The sequence below is a fragment of the Nymphaea colorata genome, chromosome 10, assembly GCF_008831285.2.
Source record: "Nymphaea colorata isolate Beijing-Zhang1983 chromosome 10, ASM883128v2, whole genome shotgun sequence".
NCBI classification, from domain to species: domain Eukaryota; kingdom Viridiplantae; phylum Streptophyta; class Magnoliopsida; order Nymphaeales; family Nymphaeaceae; genus Nymphaea; species Nymphaea colorata.
This window is the reverse complement of record NC_045147.1, coordinates 310,041-333,775: the sequence shown is the minus strand read 5'-3', so window position 1 is coordinate 333,775 and position 23,735 is coordinate 310,041. Positions and strand designations below refer to the sequence as shown.

At 40.4% G+C, this 23,735-nt stretch overlaps 2 protein-coding genes across 2 annotated transcripts; one reads left to right on the top strand and one right to left on the bottom strand.

Annotated features, from left to right (window-relative positions):
• The first annotated feature begins 6,523 nt into the window (after positions 1-6,523).
• LOC116263201 (uncharacterized) lies at positions 6,524-8,688 on the top strand. The gene has a single exon (XM_031642839.2). The coding sequence runs from the start codon at positions 7,496-7,498 to the stop codon at positions 8,507-8,509; it is 1,014 nt and encodes a 337-aa protein (XP_031498699.1). The 5' UTR covers positions 6,524-7,495; the 3' UTR covers positions 8,510-8,688.
• Positions 8,689-13,537: 4,849 nt separating this feature from the next.
• On the bottom strand, positions 13,538-23,531 carry LOC116262019 (PHD finger protein ALFIN-LIKE 4-like). The gene is made up of 5 exons (XM_031641015.2): positions 23,186-23,531; positions 22,970-23,002; positions 21,952-22,180; positions 14,085-14,217; positions 13,538-13,992 (listed from the first exon to the last, which is right to left on the bottom strand). Exons 1-5 carry the CDS (start codon positions 23,277-23,279, stop codon positions 13,729-13,731), a joined length of 753 nt encoding a protein of 250 aa, XP_031496875.1. The 5' UTR covers positions 23,280-23,531; the 3' UTR covers positions 13,538-13,728.
• Between the last annotated feature and the right edge of the window lie 204 nt (positions 23,532-23,735).

Genomic DNA, 23,735 nt, shown 5'->3' with positions numbered 1-23,735 from the left:
TGATCCATGTGTTGCTTGCTTTACAAACCCGTTTCAAGTCAGGCACCTTTTCCATCCTTTCATTCAGAGTTTTGATTTTTTCCTTTCAAACAGAAAAAAGATGGTGCTCTTGGAAAACTGCTGTCATCATCAAAGTTGTATATATGCTCATGTTCTAAATGGAAAGTAAAATTACCCATTACGTAATGAGTTGAAATCCTGTTCTTTTTCTTTTTTTTTTCAACTTAAAAGGTGGGATGTTCTAAGACATGAGCGCCAGTGAAATAATTTCTACGACAACTTCCACGATGCTTTTGAATTTTATGATTATGTTGCCAGGTTTTGAGAAATGAGTGCTTACTAGTTAATGTTTTTCAAAAAATTTAATTTGGTAAATGTTTTTGGAAAAAAAAAATGTCTAATCATTGTCAAAATAGCCACAAACGGTATAGCATAGTTAGTCCAGCAGATAGTCAGTTCCGTTCTCATAAGCACTAGTTTTTATATGTCATAAAAGGTAAGTATAAAATGCTTAGATGATAGATATTGTATTCCCTAATCAAGACCGAAAATAACTCTGGGAGGACGATGGAAGAGCTTCAACAGACCCTGAAACCAAGCGAGCCATTCGATTATCTGATTTCTTAAGAAAATAAAAAACTCAGAGCTTGTAACAGAATAATATGAAACTACCGGTTCATGTGAAGGTAGAAGGCGTCGGATCCTGTAGATAGTCATGTGTTTGTGATGTTCATAGAAACACGTAGGTGCATGTGTTAATAAAAGAATGAGACAGAGGGATGGTTGTCTCGGAGTCTGAAGCTGTCTTTTCTAAAAGATGAATAGAACGTCCATGAACTTTACCACCGTTGCGCGCCCACGAGGTTTGCGCTCCAAGTTTTTCAACGACATCAAAAATGGCAGATTCGATCGTGTAAAATAATAATGTTATCAAATTTTCAGAGTTCACAGTCCATAAAGATAAGGATGTCCATGCCTTTGATTTGAATCTAACATCCGATCAAATCACTTGAAAAATCAGCCCCAAGTAGGCGAAAGTTTTACAATCTAAATAGTAAATTAAATATGATTGAGGAAATGACATTCAATTGTATCCAAATTCAGGTCTGATTGATTTTACGTAAATACTTGATCTAGTAATGCTTATCGATCGCTCTTTGTTAGTTCAAAGAGATATAATATCGCTAGTCAACCACTCATATTATAAAACAAGCTCACCACCCATTAAGCTTGTGCATCGGGTTGGCATGACACCCGAAACCTAGACCCGTACTCGACTCTACTCATAAAACCCGAGCTCGAGTTCAACTTGAACTCAGCCTGATTAAATTTTAAAATATTATATATATATATATATATATAATTGTAATAAATATTATAATTATATATAAAATATATATTTAAAAATATTATGATACCGAATCAGGCTTATCGTGTGCATCCAAACCACCCTGGTACTTTTTTTTTCTTCCTGCTCGAGTCGAGCCGGAGCTCAGCCTTACCACCCATACGTCAAAAGCACGTGAGGTAGAAAGGAAACCTCGTCTTTTGAGTATCACCTCCTACAGTGTAACTTCTGTCACGTGATGCAGGTTTGGATTCCAATGTTTGAAACTACCATCAAAGTCAGATTTGAAACTGGATTTGAGTTGTCCTTTTGAGGACTGCATTCAGATTTGCCTGTGATACAAGCCAATCTAATTCAAACTTCTGGATTTCTGGATCTTTGCCAAGAAAAGAAAGACATCCCCGATTATCCGATTATTCCAGGAAAGCGGAGTCGTCACCTTCTCACTTTAAGTAACCACCATGCACGTGGATCCAGAAGGCCGATCTGGATCGTGTACGGCCGCGTCATCGCCCTACGCTCTCCCCAAGTTTGTTGGTCTACTTTCCGTGACCACTGACGACTCTTCGTCTTTGTTTTTCAATTTCCCGGTTTATTTATTGGCGAACCATGTGAGCCTGGAAGGCCCTGTCCGGTGCGTGGCCGTCGCTGGTGGTTATCCAGATCGTCCGACGTGTGGACCCGATCCACGTGGCCTGCAGCCTCTTTTTCTGGGCCTCCAAAAATTATTATAAATATGCAGGTTTGTCGTGGGCATGGGTCCGAGACCGTTTTCCCAAGATCCATAATCCGGTCAGGGGGGAATCGCAGAGTCGCTTCTCCGGCGGGCCTCCTGGCGTCGCCGGCGTACTCAGCGGCTCTTCTCCTGATATTTCAAAGGCTCTCGAAACCTTCCGTTGAAATAATAACCCACGCTTTTCCCTAAAATTACAAGCCCTCGGAAGCTAATGCCCTTCTCCCTCTCTTTGCTTCGTCTTGACCTGTGATGTGATGCGATGTGCTGTAGGTGAACGAATTCGAGACCCCAAAAGGTCTTAGAGGTCAAGAGAATCGGATTCAGTATGACACAAAGCCGGCGTACCGGTTTCGGGTGAAACCCCTTTCAGAGCCGTTGGATCCGTCGCCCTTTCATGCAGATGGACGGCTCTCGGTGCCTGAGGAGCATTACGTTGTTTGGTACTGATTTTTTTTTTTTTTTTTTTGCTTTCTTTTTTGTTTAAATGTTCTATAGAAAGCAATCATGATAACTCATCAGCACAGATCCAATTCTCTTTTTTTTTTTCAAATTTCATTCGTGAACACCTTTTTCATAGTCTATTTGTTTGAGGTCGTCAATAATAATAAAAATTGTTACTATGCAGTGAAACAATCTTAAGTAGATTCATGAGGCATGTTTCATAAATCTATTTCAAATTTTAAAATGCAATCGTTAGATAATTACAATAATATGTTAAAGTGTCAAGAGAGCCCTTCCTATACTTCTTCTTTTTTTTCACTTGCTGCAACCTCATATCTGTGGGTACTAGTGCGTCCAAGATATACTTTGATTAAATTAAAAGGACGGTTTGGAGATAGGAAGGCACCCTACTAAAATGAGATAAAAGAAGGAGAACAAAAGCAACATCTGTAACTACATCGTTTCTTTGGATTTGAATTGTTAAGAGTAAAAGATAATTTGAGAAAACTACACAACCATGGACGTCGGCCCCCCTTTGGACCAAATAATTTATAGATTTTTCAGCATATTTTCTTCTTCTACTTGGTGGTGGTGTTTTATTTTTCTCACTTTCCAACATTTGCTGCCGAAACCGAATGAAAATGAAGTACAAACTCAATGAACCTCATATTACATTACAGGGATCAAAGAACAGAACATAAATTACCGATGAAAATAAACTAATAACACAGGATTCCGGCCGGCGGGACCGCCGAAAAAAATGGGTCCAGTGACTCGTGGGAGGGTACGTAAGTAACAAGAGGCTCATTAGCTTTATCGTCCACCTCTCTGTATCTGTGGGTGGGACGCCCTCGGTTTCACTCGAAATTTAGTGTCCTACGGAACTGGTGTTCCATGCATGGAGACCTTTCAGTCTCCTCCGCTCTCATCTCATCTGCTGGTGTCACTGTCAGAGAAGAGACTGACACCAAGAAAAGAAGGGACGGAAAGGGAAGGCAGGCACCACCGTGTGGTTATACGCCCCGGTGGGCGGGCTTTCTCTCCTCAAACAGCGACAATTACCCTATTTGGCCTCAATGTCCACCGGTTTACTGCGGCTCACATTGATTCAATGTGAAAATCCGTTTCTGTTAGCAAAACCGTAGCAAGCGCGACGTCACTGAGAATTGAAAGATGTGTCGTATGTTCACTAAACCTTTAAAAGAATCAAGGATTGATGAGTTCAGCTCTCACCCTTAGTTTCTCACACCAGCTACTGAGGACTGTGTAGAGTGGGTTTTAGGATTCAGACTTTTTTATTAAGATGGAGAGACTTAAGTTTTTTAAAACAGAAACCGAAGTTGTCGAGAAGGATTCCGTCACCAAGATCTTGAATCCGATGTGAAAGTGTGTTGGGTCGTTACAGATACTATGTAAAATGAAAGAACATGGAAGCAGACAAAAGAAATTAAGAAAACATCCAATTTAAGTGGTTTGGCTTAATGTGCCCACATCCATGAACAAATCCTCTTTTATCGTCGTATTTTCATCAATCATCACAAGAGAAAGAGAGGAGGCTGGTCATGTTTCGTTTTGAATTTTTGCTACAAAACAATGTTTCTGCAACTGGTATTTTTGCTCCGAATTAAACAATGTGTTCGTGAAAGTGACACCAAAAATCGGAGCCTATAATTTGATATATATGCATGGTTTCACTTTCTCGCCATCCAATATTGTCCTATTAATTTAGTTTTTTAAGTTGATTTTTAGGATATTTTATTCTTTTTTTAAGAAAAAAAAAATCGATATAAGCAGACGGATGACATTGGCTAATAGTTATCGTGGCACCAATTTTGACAGGTTTATGCATAGAGAAAAAGGTGCAGTGACGGAGGGAATAATTAACCCCAAACATACTCGGTTTTCCAATCCATCAAACTTTATTGACTAAAGATAAAATCCATTGGAAGCCAATTAAAGATTTTCCCCGGACCACAAGAATATATTGTATATAATTTTTTTTTTTTTTTTTTTTTTGGTTAAGAGAATCTAAGGGCGTGTTTGGTGGACACCATTTAGATGGTGTTTTAGAGACAAAACCGTTTGTTGATGGCCGTTTTCAAATGGGGGTGAAGAACCTAGTTTTTCCAACGCTATTCATAGAAAATGTTGTTTTTGTCTTGTCCTCCAAACATGCAAACTATAAGCTACAAATTTGCTAAAAAACTAAGCAAGCGTTTGAATAATACCTTAATATAACTCAGTTTTATAAAACCATGGTTTTAAGAAAACCAAGTCTTTTTAATGCGGTTTGAAGGGTTTATTTGTTTGGGTCACACTGAAAGCCTAGTTTTTCATAAATAATTCAACGGGATCAGGTTTTTCACTCTTTTTTACAAAACCCAAGTTTTGCCAAAAAACTAGGTTTTTCTCAAACGCAGTTTTAGTCAAACACTTTAAAAACCTTCGTTTGGAGGCACAAGCAGTTTTCGGGTGTCAACTAAATGCCCCTTAACTAAGTTATCGTATACAAAACTTCTTGTTCTTAAGGTGTCATCCAAATGCATTTTTAGTGACACACTCAAGACAGTTTTTTGTGGATAAGCTGGGAGGGGGAGGGAAGGTATTCACATCCTTTTTCAAAAAACAAGTTTTCGGTTCACGTCTTCTAAACGCATTCAAAACCTGGGCCTCTAAGTTTTTAGTTTTCCTTTAACAAGGTCCTTATATCTAAATTCTTTTTACAACAAAAAAAAAATGTGAATTTTTTACCAAGGCATATATAAGAACGAAAATTACTAAGTTTAATATATTCTACCTATAAGGTCCTTGCCCCCCTAGTTGGATTAACTTTAAAAGTTTATGCAAAAAAGATATAAGCAAGTATCAGGCCAGGCACGATGTATTGGCTTGACTATTGCATAAGCTATTATTGGAAAGGATAGAATTGGGGACTAACCAGGGGCGGAGGTAAAAACTTTTCACAAGGGGAGCCGAATTAAAGTTTCTAAATTTTGATTAGGGTCGAAATATCATTTTTTTAAAATTTTATATAAAACAAATGAAATTTTCTAAAATTTACATTTAATTTTTTTTTTTTTAAATTGAGCTAGGGTCAAGGCCCATGCAGGCCCTACCTTGCCTCCATCTCTGGGACCAACCTAAGAAGTTCATAATCTAACCGTGGGAAGGCCCGAGCCAACCCCATAAGTTATTGGATTATACTCAATCCCATATCAGACTTTGCTTGGTTCGTCTCAGTTGCTTTTATTTTACTAGCTTTTGCATGGCTCTCTTTTAGTTGATATTATGGCTAGAAAAGGAGCTGATAAAAAACAAAACAAGGCTGATATGGATCAGTATTAGAAGCTTGAAAAGTTTCCAAACATATTTTACCAATTTACAATAGATCTGATCTTTTCAGGTGAGAGTGAGAGGACCCTGGCTATTACGACCGCTTGAGTAAAGGGCAAAGCTTACCCCTTTCCTCTCCTCATTTTCCCATCCTCTTAGGGTTTAGAGTTGTCTTGTGTCTTGGTGTAATGTCGGCTATACTTCAACTTGCATATCATCCACCTCTCTTTCTTTTACAACACACAAGGTTGACACCAAAAGATTGAAATGGAAATTGACCACCTCTTTCTCTACTATTGCACAAACTCCCTCAAATATACAACAATCCATTCTATCTTGAAATCACATGTAACGGTTAGCTCATATAACTTAACAAATAAAAACGCAAATTGAATTAAAAAAGAAAAAGGAATGTGTATTTGCTCGATTTGGTCATGTCAAAAAGGCAGCTCAAGTTTAGCTCATTAACTTAGAACTGAACTTAGACGAGCAGAGAAAGAGAAGCGTGGAGATGGAGCACACACGACAACCACAACTCCGAGAGAGAGAGGGGGGGGCTAGACTTGTAAATTGTAGCGTAACGAAGGGCATTATCGAAAACATGCTAACGGGATTGCTAATTACGGAATTGCCTGTCGTTAGGGAAAGAAGAGAGACAATCAGAGAGAGAGAAGAGAGGGGTTGAAGGTGGGTTTTGGAGAGAAGGAATGGCCTATTAAAAGGAAGCCATCACTCCCACCTCCCGCCCTCTGGTTTTGGGCGCCTCCACCCTCCCACAGACTCCCCCCATACAGAAAGAGAGAGAGAGAGACAGACAGACAAAGAGAAAGAGAGCATTTCACCTTCCTTTTGTACCCATTCTCCCCCATCTTTACTCCATTTCATTCTCCTTCCCCCCATCCCCCGCCTCCTGTAAATACGCATTCTGCAGCTCCTCCGATCCGTTAGATCCGCATTTCTCGGCGAAAGCTTCCGGCAAGCTAGACGGCTTCTCCGATTGCTTCAACTGTAAGGTACTTGAACTCCCCATCGCCGGAACGGTCCCGATTCTTGATGATGAAGCTCATCGACTCCTTCATCCCTCTGCGCTTTCTACCTTTTGTTCTGGTTGGTTGATGTTTCGATGCCACTTGGTACTCTTCCAGTCGGCGATTTTCTGTTGGTTTGTTTGAGGTTAGGGTTCTACTGATGTGGATTCGGGGGAAATCGGTTCGGCTTCGATTTGTTTCTGGCAGGGGTTTCTGGAGAAGTTAGGGTTTCGATCGGGAAGGATCGATTGAATTGCGAGAATATAAGGAAGGATTGCAGGATCCTGACCTTGTTGTTGATATAATTTTGGGTTAGGAGCTCGGATTTTTGGGGATTTGTCTCTTCTGATTTTTAGGGTTTCGCAATAGGATCTGAGCTAGGTTTTTCTTCTCTCGTTTGTTTGCTTTCCCTGTTTCGTTCCTTCTTTTCTGTAAATTCTGTACAGTGAAAGGCTAAGGTTTTGGGGAAAGGGGAGAAAGGAGCAACTTCCATCTGTAAATATACTTGGGGAGTTTATTAGTGAAAACGGGGGAAGACTAGGTTAGCTACGGGTAGAGAAAGCGGCTGTTGTTGTCTCGTTTGTGCTTCGTTCCTTGAAAGTGGCGAAGATGAGTCTGACCGCGGCGGAGGAGGATTCGAGTGCGGAGATTCATCTACCGGCAGACATCGACTGGCAGATGCTCGATAAATCCAAGTTCTTCCTCCTCGGCGCCGCGCTCTTTTCCGGCGTCTCGGCGACGCTCTACCCGGCTGTGGTCCTCAAGACACGGCAGCAGGTTTCCTCCTCCACGCAGCTCTCCTGCATCAGGCTTGGCATCAGGATCCTGAACCACGAGGGCCTCGCTGGTCTCTACAGAGGCTTCGGCACGTCCCTCATGGGGACCATCCCTGCCCGTGCCCTCTACATGACCGCCCTGGAGATCACCAAGAGCAACGTCGGAACTGCCACGGTGCGGCTCGGATTCCCGGAGCCGGCTGCGGCGGCTGTGGCGAACGCAGCAGCGGGAGTGAGTGCAGCGGTGGCGGCACAGCTCGTGTGGACGCCGGTAGACGTGGTGAGCCAGCGGCTGATGGTTCAGGGAGGGGAAGGGTTGAAGACCCAGTACAAGGGAGGAATCGATGCTTTTCGAACGATCCTGTGTACATGTGGGTTGAGGGGTCTGTATAGAGGTTTTGGGATGTCCATCCTGACCTACGCTCCATCCAATGCTGTATGGTGGGCATCGTACTCTGTAGCGCAGAGGGGGATTTGGGGAGGGGTTAATTTCTTGTACAGTAGCAGGGAGGAGAAAGGGGGCGGCGGCGGAGGAGGAGGATGGAAGCCAGGACCAAAGGCGGTGATGGTGGTACAGGGGCTGAGCGCAGCAATGGCGGGAGGGGTGGCCGCGCTCATAACTACGCCCCTCGACACCATTAAGACGAGGCTGCAGGTGCTGGATGGAGAGGAGAACAGGAGGTTGACGGTAGGGCAGACGATCAGGAATCTGGTGAAGGAGGGTGGGTGGACTGCCTGTTACAGAGGGTTAGGGCCGAGATGGGCTTCAATGTCTCTGTCCGCCACCACCATGATCACTACCTACGAATTCCTCAAGCGTCTATCGGCCAAGAATATGGAGAGATGAACTTAATCAGGGTGTTGGATAGAAAAAAGATGAAACATGAGAAAAAAGAAAAAAAAAAAAAAGAGTAATGTGGAGTTGTATGTAAGCTCTTTCCTTTTTCTTGCTCGCTGCTGCTGCTGCTTCATTTGTCTTCTCCCCATCTATTAGTGTAATCAAAGAAAGCATCTCATTTTCTTTTATTGGTTTTCTTTCTATTACTGGTTTAATTTTATTCACTGGTTCCTCTGTATTAGGGACACGCCTTAGGACAACGTGCGTTATTCAAGTATCTATATGGACGCTGATCCCACGATGGTACCGCCTGATCTTCCCATTACTCCATTATGGTTGAATGCCCATAACAATTGGGTGATCTTCATTGGGCATCCCTTTTGTAAATCTCGCGGATTTCTGCTCTCCTTCCCTTTCTCTCTCTGAGGAAAGATGGACGCTGTGGTGAGCCATGGTCTTCCTGCTTTTCATCGTTGGCCTTTCTCATGTGCCCAAGAGGCTAATCTGGGGGGTCTATATTTTAGCCCTTGTATGTAGCTTATTGTGCCTTTTGAAGTCCAGCACTCTCCTGTAGGCGGTCGTCTTCTTCAAACAGTTAAATCACCGAGAAAAGGATGGGGATGTTCCCATCGCCTGTGTTGGGATCTGAAGCGAGTCGAGATTGGTGTTCCCAAAATTTAGGACGTCGCTGGCACCCTGCTGCGTGACCCTTTCTTTTCCCCAAACTCCCAAGCTATACTCTTTTCTTTTTTGGCTTTTAATGATCAACAAGTAAACTATGTGGATAATCGTTGGATAAGCGAGTCTTCTTTGTCTTTTGGAAGTGGGAACGTGTGTGTCAAGCGAAAAAGTGTCAACCAACGCCTGCCCTTTTGGTCGCCATTAAGACCTGGCCCCTCCCTGCCCTTTGAGATTGATTCCCTTTCCTTTCCTCTTATTTTGCTTTTTCTTTGTCTGCAAGTTGCTCATACACAAAAGTAATCAGTCCCGTTTCTCTTCACCCTTCACCTCCTTGTGGATAAAGGACGGAAAGGAAGAGAAGGGCATGGCTGTATTCCTTGATGCGATTGGCCGTCATGTGCCGTTTTGGAGGAATGCTCCTCCCTCCCATTGTTGGTGAATAATATAATTATGGTTGCACGCTTCTGAAGAGAAGGGTAGCTGTCAGATCAAGTGGATAAGGTCACTCTGGATATTGAGCGATTCTCAGAAAGGGCTGTTTGGGCGGGTTGTTTTGGTAATTTTGCGTCTGCCCAAGTCTTTCTCTTTCTGAGAAGTTGGGCCGTGTGTGTGACTAGTGAGCGTTTGGGATGTATAGGGTTTCCATCTAACTCGCGCTCGCCCTGAATTCGTTCCTACAAGCTCTATTCATTCTTGAGTTAAAATTCGAGTTCTCGAGTTATAAACCAGTCAAGTTTCAGTTATAAACCAATCACGTTTGAGTTACATGAGCTCGACTTCTTTAAATCCAATTCGGTTCATGTCTTCTCTATTTATTAATCTTCAGAGACATGTTGGTAATTTTTTGTTGAATTTTAGGACCATGTTTGTGGTTTTCATTTTCATTTAAAGAAAAAATATTCGAATCAGGTGACATGAAGTTAAACGAGTCTTTAAAGAAAAAAATATATGAATCAGGTGACATTAACTTAAACTGAGTCAAAATTGTGCTTAGACTTGGTTTAGCGAGTCGAGCTTGAGCCGAGCAATATGTGGCTCGAGCTGGCTGAGCTAGAACTCGACTCACTCATTTTACATTTCTAGCCTGCATAAGATTCATTTTTTCTCTCACCCACTCATGCTCCCTTCTTCCTTCTTCCTTTGGTCCAATGGATAAGATTCTTCTCCTTAAATTTTTTTTATTTATTATAGCTTGCATAACATTGAAGACAAAATAAAGAAACGAAGAAAACTGGAAGGGTCAAATGTATGGGACGATTATTTGGTTGGCGACGGGTATCTCGGTGGTCCTCTTCTTTCTTTATTTCTTGGTTCTTACACTGAACTACTCTCTCTCTCTCTCTGGTACCCTTTCCACTTCTCTCTCTTTTTCCCTTGTTTCTTTTATTTGGGAGTTTGGTAGGTGAGATAAGAACCGGAATTTGAGGTCTTTTTGAAGCAACAAATTGTAACAGGTACATGAATTTATGCATATTTATGAAGATTTTTACTGTTATATAATAGTCTATGTGTCAACAAAAGCTCCGGAATGTTGAAGTAGACATGTCATTAAGAGATCCACACGCTGGGCGAAGGAGGTGAGAGTTTCTTGGAAAGAGAAGGTCAAAGGTTCAGTTCGTAGACTGCGGCCCTGATAATATGGCATTTGTAAGAATCAGTCTTAATGCAAATCGAGAACTTGTCGGCCATTTGTTCAGTTCACAGCGGGTGCAGCATAGCAAAGCAGCCAGTGATTTCGTACGGTGTGGATCTGATGAGTAATAAGAATTGCACGGTCAAGAAAAATTCATCGTGAAGGTGTTGGTGCAACGGATGGAGTAGGGTCCGATGACTGTCAACTTTCATTTCGAGTTCTTGAGAAGTCAACTTTGTTTACTATAAAAGGAGAGAATCGATATGCAAATTGAAGTATAGTAGAAACGGCTTACTTGTTGGAGAGCAGGTCAAGGAAAATCCAATTCTAGTCAGGCGAATACATTGCCCATCTTATGCCAATTCAAGCCCAATTTAAGCAAAGTAATCACTTGTTTGTGCCACCCAGCCACTGATGGAGCTTGATATTTTTGGTTGAGGAGCACTCACCACATATTTGAGAGGCATTTTATATATAAACATATAAAAGAATAGGGTCAACTGATAAGTAAATAAGGTTTTGTTTGTTTCACCATGGATCTGAGATCTGCTGTGATCTGTGAGATTCCTAAGACTTCAGATATATGGATTGAAGGTCGGACTCTCTCCCATATGACCTTAAATCCGTGGTTTTCAGCATGTAACTTTGATTTAGATCTACATTATAGAGATTCTCAGTTTGTTTAGACTAAGGATCTCAGGAAGCAAATCTGTTAATGCAGCTTTGGATCTTAAACAAATGCAACTTAATGGAATTTTGTTAAACTGTGAAAGTTATTGCCCACATGTGTTCATACTCCTGCACCCAACAACCTTGATGATGGGCTCTTGAGGAGATTGGGCAGGTGGTGGCCACGTGAGCTGGCGGAATCCTCCGGCCGATCGGGCCGGGTACCCGTTGGGTACTCGGCCTAATCCATTACTTTTGGAGAAAAAAGAACTCAGACACCCAAGACAAGATCGGTTTATAAATTCATTCTGGCGCGGATCCTAATTATGTGAAGGCATAATTTTCACCAAATGAAGATGCATTGCTTCATAAATTTCCTTGACATCCACTTATTGAATGGGCCGCAATAAGCCTGAAGGGCTTCGACTCTTTGCCACAGATGATAATCCACATTCAAACCCTTCGCTAAACCATGAGAATTTCAACTAAGAATTTCACACAATGTATACATTTGGGTAGCAGCTTCGTCTCTTGTGGGTGGAAATAGTGTTGGATAATGTACAGTTGAACCCTTTATAGAATAAAAATAAAGCACACAATGAGAACTTAAAGGGAAGGAATCCGAGACAAACTATGCATTTGAGAAACATATACCCTCTTTTCATGTTATGGAGAAAGCGCTGGATATATTTTTGAAAAGAATAAAGTAAAACATAAGCTTATAAACAGGATTTTGTTATTTCAGATTTTTCCACATTCTGATAAAAATATCAATAGAAAAAGAAAGTAAAAATGGTCCGAGAAAAAACCAAAGGTTCAGACTTTTGAAACAAAAATGAATTTATCGGAACCCAGATATTTATAGATCCAGTTTAATAGATAATCTCATGGATTATATTGGAGTTGGAATTGGATTTTGATTCTTAGATTGAAAAAGATGAGTCTAGACATTCCAAATTCGCTCCATCAGCATCGAGGCATGAGCGACGGAGCCAGGTTAGCGAAAGCGGCTCCAATCTAGCCTAGCCAGAGACAGCGAAGCCAAAAGAAAATTCAAACTTTATTCTTATGGTTGAAGACTTTTACAATGATTAATTAATCTCTAACCGCTCCGAAGCGTTTTCAATCTGGCTTAGCGAGAGGCTACTAAAACCTGCCCGCCGGTTACAAGTTACATGGTACCTTGATTCATAAAAAGGACCTCACTTTACTTTTACAGTGGTAGGTATAGAAACACCCATCCAGGACATCACCAAATTTGCTGGGAGGCCTATAAAAATCACGGACGTGACTTCAATGTCTCTGCACCTTTCAGGGCCATTAATTCCAAAAGAGGGAGAGAGAGAGAGAGAGAGCAAGAACGAGCCAAAATTCCAAAGTCAGAGCTGGAGCTGGCTTCCACGCTTCACAGGGCCTTCCGAATGGATGAACGTGGCAGATGCCTAAAGTCATTCAGACTCAAATGACTGAAGCAAAAGTTTGTCCATCCAGTGAAATATACCCCAAGTAACAGACGTCTAATGCCTCTAAGAAGAGTTCAAGAACTTAACAAACGCAAACTTAGGTAATGAACCCATGCCTAAGAAACATCTAGTGCCTCTACCAACATCCCAAAATCTAAACATGCACCGCAATGTGCTACATACACTGGCCAACGCTTCTAACGCAGACGAAGAGCAAATTAAACGCCAAACAATTGGAATAAGCGACATAGGTAGCCATAACATGGGACCAGACAGCACCTGGGGAAATACCCCATAAAATTACAGAACTATTAACATTGTATTACCAGCATTTACATGAAAATTTATTGAAAGAAACTTATTTCAATCCAAATTTAACACATGTACAAGGTTACCACGTGCTCCAACTGTCCAAGTTGGTGACGTCCAATGTCTCTGCTAGTAGAGTAACATAAAATAAGATCAGCACACATGGATGTGTATTGAGATGGAGCACAAGATACACTTTCACATCAGTGACATAATTGGACTTCCGCTCCAGCAAGAAGTCATCTAGATCCCAAGAATGCTTAACCGTACAACACCAAAAGAGAATATCGATGAGAAGCTTAGGGAGAAAATATTTCCTAAAAGAAGATTGTACAGAAAAAAAAAATCTGAACTAACCGTACAATTGCACCTTACCCAACGAATAAGCACAAAATCACCCCACCTTATCCAAAGAAAAGGTAGAAACTACATACTGTTAGAGAGTTTGAGTAATACAATAACTGTTTACATCTTCATTGACGGCCTCTTTTGTTGCTACAAGAAGGGCACTTATACTGCTTAATGTGCTCAGCCCTAGCAGGGGTTATCTTCACGCACTTGCCATGGAACCACCTCTCGCACATGTCACAGCAGATCCAGAATTCATCTGAAGCATAGCTTTCACCACACGCACCACAGAGTGTTTCCCCATGCTCCTCTTCGTCCTCTTCCTCTAGTCCCACATCATCTTCCTTATGTTGTGCGTTTGGATATTTAGCCTGAGATTCAGATGGTCGCTGCAGTACAGGAGAAAAATAGTCAAGAAAGTGAATGGAACTTACACAAAAGAAAACCCATCTCATAGAAAAACCAGAGTCTATTTTACAACTTTAGTATTTGATTTGGATTTGTTACTGCCATGGTTTGTGGCAGATGATTTTTCCTTCACTGGCTTTTTGGCAGCCCCAGTAACAACCTCAAATATAGTTGGGAGATCATTTATCATACTGAAGAGCCTTTTCCTGCACCATCAGAGTTCAACTTTTAGATCCCTAAAAATTCAAACAGAACAAATACAAAATGAGAAGGAAATAAACGAGAACAACCATACCCTAAGAATAAATCAGTCTAAAATTTAAGATCAATCACTTTGGCAAAATTAGAAGGCAATAAATGGGACCATATATCCCCATCTATGCTGAGAGTAAATCCGTCTAGAATGTAAAAGAACTGCTTCAGCAAGTTGCACGTCACTAAAAGATAACATTTTGATGGTCTAAGAACAATCCAGTAACTATGAGTAAAATAAATATAAGATTGATCATATAGTTGGTAAACTAGACAGCAAATTCAGACGGACAGACAATTCATAGTCAGATGCAATCCTTATTTCAAATGCAAGAAACGACATATACAGGTGTCCTCTACCAGGAACTGAGAACTCCAAAGATAGTAATAAATGATCCAGAAAAAGAAAATGAAATTCCCTTTTTTGTTCCACATGATGCACACTTCAAACTTATCTCGTTGTAGCACAAGATCTTCATTTATTTATTTATGTTCTTCATGGAATCATTTTATTTATGATCAAATCATAAGACATTGTTGATGTTACAGTCTAAACAAATAACATGACAAACAACAGTAAGCCACTTCTAGGAAAGGGAATTATATTGAAAAATCTGATGAACATGATTGATATTAGATGAGGGCTCCAACATCCAGCCCTAAATGGGGTCACTGGGAGCATTCCAAATGCAAAAGAGTCTTCGTATGAGTTAAGGCTTTTTTTTTTTTCAGTTAGAGCTGGAGGAGGATGGAAACAACCCCATGTAACTAAACAAACTTAAAAAAGAAAAGAAGAAAGAAACAATGTGAGGCACCGCATTCCCAAACCCTATGTCACCTGAGTGCGTGAGTTAGGCGCCCACACGCACATCGACGCAATGCGCAACATGCGTGTGGATGCAGGTGCAGATTCTCCTTGGATGCACCACCGACGCAGCACCAGTCAAGTCCCATGCAGCTGACCACACGGGTTTAGATTTGAGTTTTCTTTTTCTTTCCTCTTTTACGCGCACCGACTCCGGTCAGTTTTGCCTGCACGTGCGCCGAGGACAATTTTGTCCGTTTTTTTTTAACTTAACTTTTAAGTTTGATTTTTTAAAGCTCACGTGTTTACGGTTTAACACTTTCACCCATGAGCTTGGAGCGCAGCCCACCTCCCTCAAGACTTCTGACCACTCCAGCGAGAATCTGATTTTTCCTGCAGCCCTCCCTCCTTCATCCTCTAGCAACCTCAGCATTCGACGATGGTGATTGAATCAGCGACAGCGAAGGTGAACATCGAATCGGCAACAGAAGAGTTGATTTTCGACGGTGAGGTTTTGAATCGGAGATAAAGACGTGATTTTACAAATCTTCCATGTTCTTTTTTTGTTTCTACTGAATGTTTTCATGCTTAATATCTTGTTTATTTCATTTGTTTCATGTGTTGGCCTATTTCGTGCCGATTTGCCCCAATTTGTGCATGCTGTTCTGCTGTTTTTCCACTTTTTCATTGTTGTTTTTTTTTCTTTCATTAAGAAATTTTATCTTCTTTTGCTTCATTATGTTGTTAAGCTGTTATAATGTTATTTGTTAATTTATTTTATTATTTCTCCTGTCCGAGCCATGCTTTTTCTGTAGAGGAATGCTGTTCTTAGTTATATATTAGTTAATTAGTTAACATCTTGGTTATATGTTAGTTCTTAGCTTTTTTGTTTGTGCTTGTATGAGTTTTACTGGCAGTTGCACAGCTAAGAAAGTCCTGTGAGATGCTGTTTTTGAATTATATATTAGTTTCCTACATGTGCAGCTAAGATATATTAGTTTCCTACATGTCCAGCTAATATATATCATATATATATATATATCTTAGTTATTACCGAATGCTGTTATTTAGTATTATCTAAAGAGTATAGTATATCTACATCTGCACCCACACTGAAATTTTTTGGGGATTTGCCGCATCTTGCACCCGCATCCGCAGTCTGGAGACCTATGTCACAGTGGTACGTGGGAAGGGCCCACGTACCGGTACCGGTACGGCACTTCCTCTTTTCTCATACATAATACCTATGTCACTTTAAATGAACCTATTTTCGCCTGACTCCTTTTCTTCCTTCTTCCATACCTTCATACAACATATCTACGGCAAAATGACATCTGTTTCTTATATTTATGTTACTTTTCTTTGCTGATTTCATGTATATAATTAATTAAAAATATATAACTATCGTCGTACCACCATACCAAGATTGGCAAAAACACTGTACCCGTACCCATACCTATGTGACATAGCTGGCGACACAGCCCAATCCCAAACTTATAGTACATCCAGCAAGTTCAGGACGAGATATGTGCACACAGGCCTCATAACTTGAGCAGCTAAGGAGTCTAGGATATATCCCACCAAGACCTACTCATTTGGCCCATATAAGTGCACAATAACCAAGTTTTACCAGCTACTTCTACATATGCAAAACTCCAAAGTACTATTATAAATATAGGCATGTCAATCAATAAGCCTCACTTAATGGAAATAGAACTAGACTGCTTGTTGAGGAAGATAATTTATGAACTTTATGAATGATCAGAGTGCTCATAGACAAACTTGTACTAAGCTTAAACATGGTGAACTATTGAAGTAGTCATTGCGGATTGCTCTCTAGCTATGTCAAATGGATGCAATCCGCAATAGTAGATGTTATATATATCCAACATAAATTATATATAACATATATAACATTGATTAACAAAACTGGTAATACATATACAGAACTTATAGGCCATATATATATATATATATATATATATATATATATATATATAACGAAGCTGATTACCGAAACTTGTGCACATTATACGTAATAAGAAAACTTGTTTGCAGATTAAGAAAATATATGATATATGACCATGTGGCACGTGCAGTCATAGTCACAGAAAACGCGTTTTTTTTCAAAAAAAACGTGATAACTTAACCAGCCATTTAAAACCTTTAAAAAACACATTTTTTTGAAAAAAAACGTTAAAAACGAAAAAAAAACAAGTTTTTAACGCGTTTTTAATGCGTTTTTTCACTTTTTTCATTTTTTCAGTTTTTTTAATGCCAAACAGTTTTTGTTTTAGTTTGTTTTTTTATTTGTTGCAAATCTACTTATGTTGTGATGTTTGTATTATTAGTTTCTCACTTATTTTATTTTTCCTCCATTTTTAGTTTTTAAAAATTTTTAAAACTTTACCGTATTTTCTCGTTTTTTTCAAGCTCGCCATATTATACCCAAGAAAAACCTCACCGTTTAAAACTCCGAGACGTTATTTGTGACTATGAGTGCAGCATATAAAGTTTATAAGCAGCATATAATATCCAATATTAAACAGAAAAAGTATGCAGTGAAATCCTAAAAACAGTACAAGAGATGCAGAAAAACAGAAAAAAAAAAAACTGAAAAACAGAAGCATCATTCCTAAAAAAAAATCGGAAAGAGGACAAAAATGACATTGATGTGGTTTGACCACATCGGATTCACATTGACCACACCCGGTGCCATGTCAGAGCTGCACCCTGGATGACACCCTGAATGTGATAATATGCATACCAGCATGCTATGCATGTAGTCTTCTAGGTTAGAACTTAGAACTTATAACTGCCCATCTATAAGATTCATTATGCAAGCACGGAGCGGAAATCAAACCTGGTTAGCTTTAGAGTAGAACTTTAAGGCTTGCTAGCCCTAAGCTTCCCCAGGATCCTACCAAGCTAGCCCATGTCGGATGGATCTGGCTTGTTTAAGTTCGACCACAATAAAATGGTTAAGAAAAAATGCAGACCTATAAGACAAAATCAAGAAGAGTGAGAAACTACCTGGGTAACTGTCCATCTATGTCACTTGAGTGCAGGGTGCAGGTGCTGGTGCTGGTGTGGGTTCGGATGCAGCAATTTTTCAAAAATTTAGGTGCGGGTGCGACACGGGTGTATATATATGTGCATATATATGTACATAAAATCATTTGTTACACAGTTATTTAACCGTTTAATAGTCTTGTTTATTTATACTTATATACAATTTTTTTTGTATTAAAGATAATTTAGTTATGTGCACATTTAAAATGGCAGTTGTAATCCGGTTCGACTAACCGAACCAAATGTGTTGTGTCGGAGAAGCACCAGCAGCAGCATCGACATGGGTGCAGCAGCCATTTAGAAGCACCCATGTGACATAGCTATCCAAAGCTACACCAGCAACTATTATAGGCAGTCACCATACTTCAGGTTATCTGTGAAGGAAAATGTTGGTTGTCATAGCTTTCTAGGCTCCTGCTTTCATCTAGTAATATAGCATATCGGAATCTAGTGATGACAGAACATAGATCAGAGAAAACACCAGTATCTGATAGCAAAATTATTTGCTTGTGTAGATATGATAGCCAAAGAGTGCAATCTCCCACTTGGTTCTTTCATAATGTACACCCTAGATGAACCCTAATACGTTCAATTCTTACCAAATTCCTTCTACATAAATTTCATCAATATATACATTTCACAAGATCATTTGATGCATGTTAGAAAGATCATACAAGACACATTTTCCATATGTCAAACTTAACACTTATAGAGTTCTCAATGGTACTTTCAAGTGCTACCAAACTCTCATCATACACTTGCAAACAAATTCAGTTAATGCAGTTGCTTTTGTATTTCAGGAATAATCCTTCATTCTGGTAACCTAATACTTAATCTGCTAATAGAGGAAGCTTGCACCTGGGAGCCGCTGTCTGTATACGAAACAGAATTCCTAGTAAGTTCTGTGTACCAAGTACAAAGTCTGGAGAGATGTCTTGAATGAAGGCAAAGTAGGCAACAGGAGAAGTATGAATTCCCAGGAGCTCGAAAGTCCAAATACTTTGCAATAACCTCGACAAATCAAAGATCCTCGTAAGAAGAAGTTTACTTGGGAAAATCATAATCTTGTCTTTTGCTCTAGCTTTTCATTGCATTGCATTAACGTTATTAAATAAACCAGAGTCTCCAATAAAGAATCTCTTTCAAACAGCCCCTGATCATAGACACAGACTTAGATTTCTTGTTTCTCATCACTTTCATTGTTCATGCGGACAATATTGTTGTCCTTAACAAAGAAGAAGAAGAAGAAGAAGAAATTTGTGTCACTCCTTTTTCGGCCAAGAATTAATCCGGGAACAAAAAGACACCACCTATGCTCTACTGACCCAAAAGTGAGGCCTGAGAGAGGAAGACTAATTAACATGCTCAGGAGACAGAACCTAACTAGTGCAACACTGGTTTAGGCACACTGGGTGCCTAGAACTAACATGGACATGCACCTAGGTTGCCTAGGTATCTGCTCCACTCAAGTGTTGTGGTCAAAAGGTTCCCTTGTTTTTCCTCTTTTGCAGGACATCACTCTTTGGATGAGAAGATTCATCTTTAATTGTCAAAGGGTGCCTCAGCTTTAACATGTACAGTGACGCACATGTTCCATATTAAACACGACAAATTACACGCAGCATTCAACAGAGACAAAGTATCATAACAAGGCCAGGCCTAGAGAAATAAACTCCTCTTTACTTCACAAGCACCACTGTGAAAAATCATCAGCCTGGTTACTAGGGCTGCACAACGAGTCGAGCCAACTCGGGCTCGACTCATTTATAAAGAAGCCGAGCTCGAGTTTAAACTTATACTCGAAACATTAAACGAGTTGAGTTCGATTTGTAAGAACTCGACTCGTTTATGCTCGGCTCGGCTTGATTACTGAAAATTGTTTCGCTTAATTATATGAATCGGTTCACCGAGCCATCGATTCACCGATTTAGGTTAAATTTTTTTGTTTATTATGTTCATTTTTAACATTTTCGTTTCGACTTCTCCCTCTGTCTCTCTCTCATTTCTACCGCCCACGGCCGCACCGACTCACTGCCGCTCTCTCTCCTCTCTACCATCCACACCGACTCACCGCCGCACATGCCATGACCACCACCATCCATCTAGCAGAGTCTAGCCACTATACTGGTTAGTCTCTATTCTCGCCTTTCCCTGAAACCATGGCGTTCTTTTGAAGCTCCGCCGATACACGTTTAGGGCTTTTTTCGCAGGTGGATGTCGAGAAGGAGGTCGCCGACAGACAGATGAAGAGGAGGACGTTCAAGAAGTTCAGTTTCAGGGGAGTTGATCTCGATGCCCTCCTTGACATGCCCACTGAGGAGCTCGTCAAACTCTTCCATGCCCGGGCTAGAAGACGGTGTGTATCTCTCGACTCGGCTCATGTGCAGCCCCTATTGGTTAATGGTAAGCCTCTTCATGTGGAGCCCCAAGATAGAAACAATAAAAGCAGCACTATGAACTGCAACAGAGAAACACCAACTATACCAATTCCATGCTCATCAGGGGTGGAGTCAACGGAGTGACCACAGGGGCCTTAGCTCCCCCTCAAAAAAAAAAAATTAATTTACATGTAAATTTTAGAAAATTTCAGTTGTCCTATATAAAAATTTAAAAAAAAATGATATTTCTGCCCTATCAAAATTTAGAAACTTTAATTTGTTCCCCCTCATGAAACATTTCTGGCTCTGCCCCTGATGCTTATAGTCATAGTTAACAATTAGACCGGGTAACAACGTCCAATAAATTTAACTAATAAGTACATGGAAAGAAGAATTTGAGGAAAAAAAAAACATTGAAAGAATAGATAGCTTCTCAGAAGAGAGGTGGAGAGCGCACCAAGAAAGAAAAATATCATAAGGATTAAGAAGAACATCTAAAACAGCAAAGTTCATAGGCTCAGCCATCAACTTTCCACTGCCACAATTATGCCATTGTGAAATCCATTCATCCAGATATGTCAGATACAAGAAATTTTTTCATCAAACACATTTATGCACCCACAAGGGTCTTGGCACATTCTAATAAACACCAATCTCAAGGAACTCAACCAAGATAGGCTGTGGAACTTTCACACTCCTAAACTGCAAGCTTCAAATGCTACTCATCCAAATAAGTCAGATACAGAAATTTTCATGCATTGCTATCAAACACATTTATTCCTCCAGAAGGCCCTCCTCTATTTCCACAAGTCAGGCCATATGGAACTTTGATACTCGTCAACTACATCTTTGCAGTTCGTGCTAGACTAGAACAGGTTGCGGTGATCATTCCGACTTCATAAAGGCATGGGTTCTAACTAAGAAAATTAGTCAAATGCCACCCTTGCAAACTGCAGGAACAGAAAAAGAGATAAAATTCTAAGTTTCTAGCATGCACAGTGATAAAGAAGAGATATCAATTTTCTAACATGCAGAGCGATAAAGAAAAGTTATCATATCCTATGTCATAATAGTGTCGATCACCATATAAACAGTATGCAAATGCCGACCTTGAGTTTTTAAGGAAGCAAAAATTGGTGGAGCATGAGAGCAGGAAGATGTAAAATACAGAAAAGTCAGGGAAGTTCATTACCTGGCATCGAATACCAAGAACCTACATCTCATTAACATGAACTTAGTATATATGGAAGATCAGGACACCTCAAACATTCGTCATCTCCTTAAGAAACTTAAAGGTTACTACCAATTCATATGCATATAACAAAAATGACATGAAATATGAAAGTTTTTCTACATTAGCTCTTTGAGGGGGGGAATTTATGAAAAGCCAGAAGCCGAGAGTCTCATATTTGTTAATGACAAGCTAAAATTACCTGTCATTCCTGTCGAATCCAAACCTAGCACCAAAGTAAAATGCCACAGCGAGCAACCAGGCATCACTGTGCACAGCAACCAGAGATAACCAGTCCTTCTCTTGCATTCCATCCCTTGCAAAATTAATTCCCAGTGCAGGTTCTGGAAGTTCCGGCGGCACCTCCTCCGCAGGTAAGCCAACTTCCCATGTCTCTGTCGGAAATCCATACAAACACAGATTCTCCTTCTCTGCAAGATCACCATGCTCTTTCCATCTCAATATCAATATAAAGAAAAAAGAAAAAAAACGTTCCGCTCCCGAAAGCCACCGACATATATGTCCGGAAAGAAGTACCAGTGTGCCCAGAGCATAAATACTACCGCCACACACTCACTGCCTCGAGTACTTTTACAACTACCACCGACAATAATAATAACAAGAAATATAGTAAAATAATTACTTGTATTACCATTACATAAAGCGCTTTTCCTTTTCAGATACCTCGGCAAAAAACAATGCCATAGAGTTAAATCATAATTTTAAGTAAGGAATCAATAAATACCAACATATTAGAAAGAGAATGGTAATTGCAGGGTACTACGAGTAGCTCGACAAGACACACGACTTTAGAAAATTTCCTAGTTAATTTCAAGAACAAAAGCTAAAAAGTAAAAAAAAAAGCGACATCAAGCCCACAACTTAGCATCGGATGACCCCGTTCTTCAACGCAACGATAGCGTCAGAAAAAGACAAAACAAAATAAGAAGGAAAAGGAAAAGGAAAAAACAAGGAAACATCTTGAAATTCTAACTTGCGCGGAAACACAGGCACAGTAAAAGACGCCAACATTTCCTGAACACCCCTCAATTCACAAAATTATTCCTAAAGAAGAATGAAACACCCGAAAAATTTACCAGAAAATAAAAGAGCCACGAGAAGGTCGAAAAAGCGAGAAACCGGAAGTCCAACGAGCTGACGTAAAGGAAAAGCAGAAAAAAGAAAAGAAGGCATGAAAGTGGAAGCCCAGAAACCCTAACCTGGATCGCACTGTTGGTAGAACTCCTCCACCTCTGAAAAAAAACAACAACACAGAGAGAGACAGAGAGTCAATGAACAAACAAAAAAAGAGCAAAAAGAAGGCGTAAGGCCAGAACGTCTCCCATACCTCGAGCTCAGGGACTAAAAACAAAACCAAGAGGCGAAAGAAGAAAGAAACGGAAGGAAAGAGAGAGGAGGAAGCGAAAGAGAGAGACCGGTGGTGAGGGCCTTGATCATGGCGGCCCTACGCCCTTTGAAATCCCTGAATACCTCCTCCACCGTCCTCGGGCTGTACGCCGCGGCCTCCATTACCTTCCGCTCTCCACCCTCCTCTCTTTTTCCTCCCGTAATACCGTCACTCCAAAAATGTAGACGAAAAGAGAAGAACAGGAAGAAGAAGACAGGAGCTGCAGAAGGAAGAGATAGAGAGAGGAGGAGGAGGAGGAGGAGGAGAGAGAGAGAAATTGGAAAAGGAGGGAAAGCAGGACGTTTCTCCGCAAAAAATTTTTGCTCTGAGCCACCCGTGGGGAAGAGTTTTTCCTTTCGGTCTTTTCATCCCCACTTCAATTTTCCCAGCCCTTTTACTCTAGTATATCAGACAATTTAGTTGCCGATAATTTCTGATTCAGCCCAATAATTTATCCAATATTTTAAATATGTGCTCCATTCTCTACCAATTACAAATATCCGCTGGAGTTTTTTGGTACACCGGCCATTTTGGAAATATGACAGATAACACACCCCAGCCCTACTCCAGGTAACGTT

What these genes read in the sequence shown, in the direction of transcription:
- LOC116263201 (XM_031642839.2), top strand. Translation starts at nt 7,496, where the DNA reads ATGAGTCTGACCGCGGCGGAGGAGGATTCGAGTGCGGAGATTCATCTA.
- LOC116262019 (XM_031641015.2), bottom strand. Translation starts at nt 23,279, where the DNA reads ATGGAGGCCGCGGCGTACAGCCCGAGGACGGTGGAGGAGGTATTCAGG. An exon ending in GATCAAGGCCCTCACCACCG is followed by an intron (nt 23,003 to 23,185) that starts GTCTCTCTCTTT and finishes GTTTTTTTTCAG; the next exon opens with AGGTGGAGGAGTTCTACCAA. An exon ending in AATCCAAATCAAATACTAAA is followed by an intron (nt 13,993 to 14,084) that starts GTTGTAAAATAG and finishes CCTGTACTGCAG; the next exon opens with CGACCATCTGAATCTCAGGC.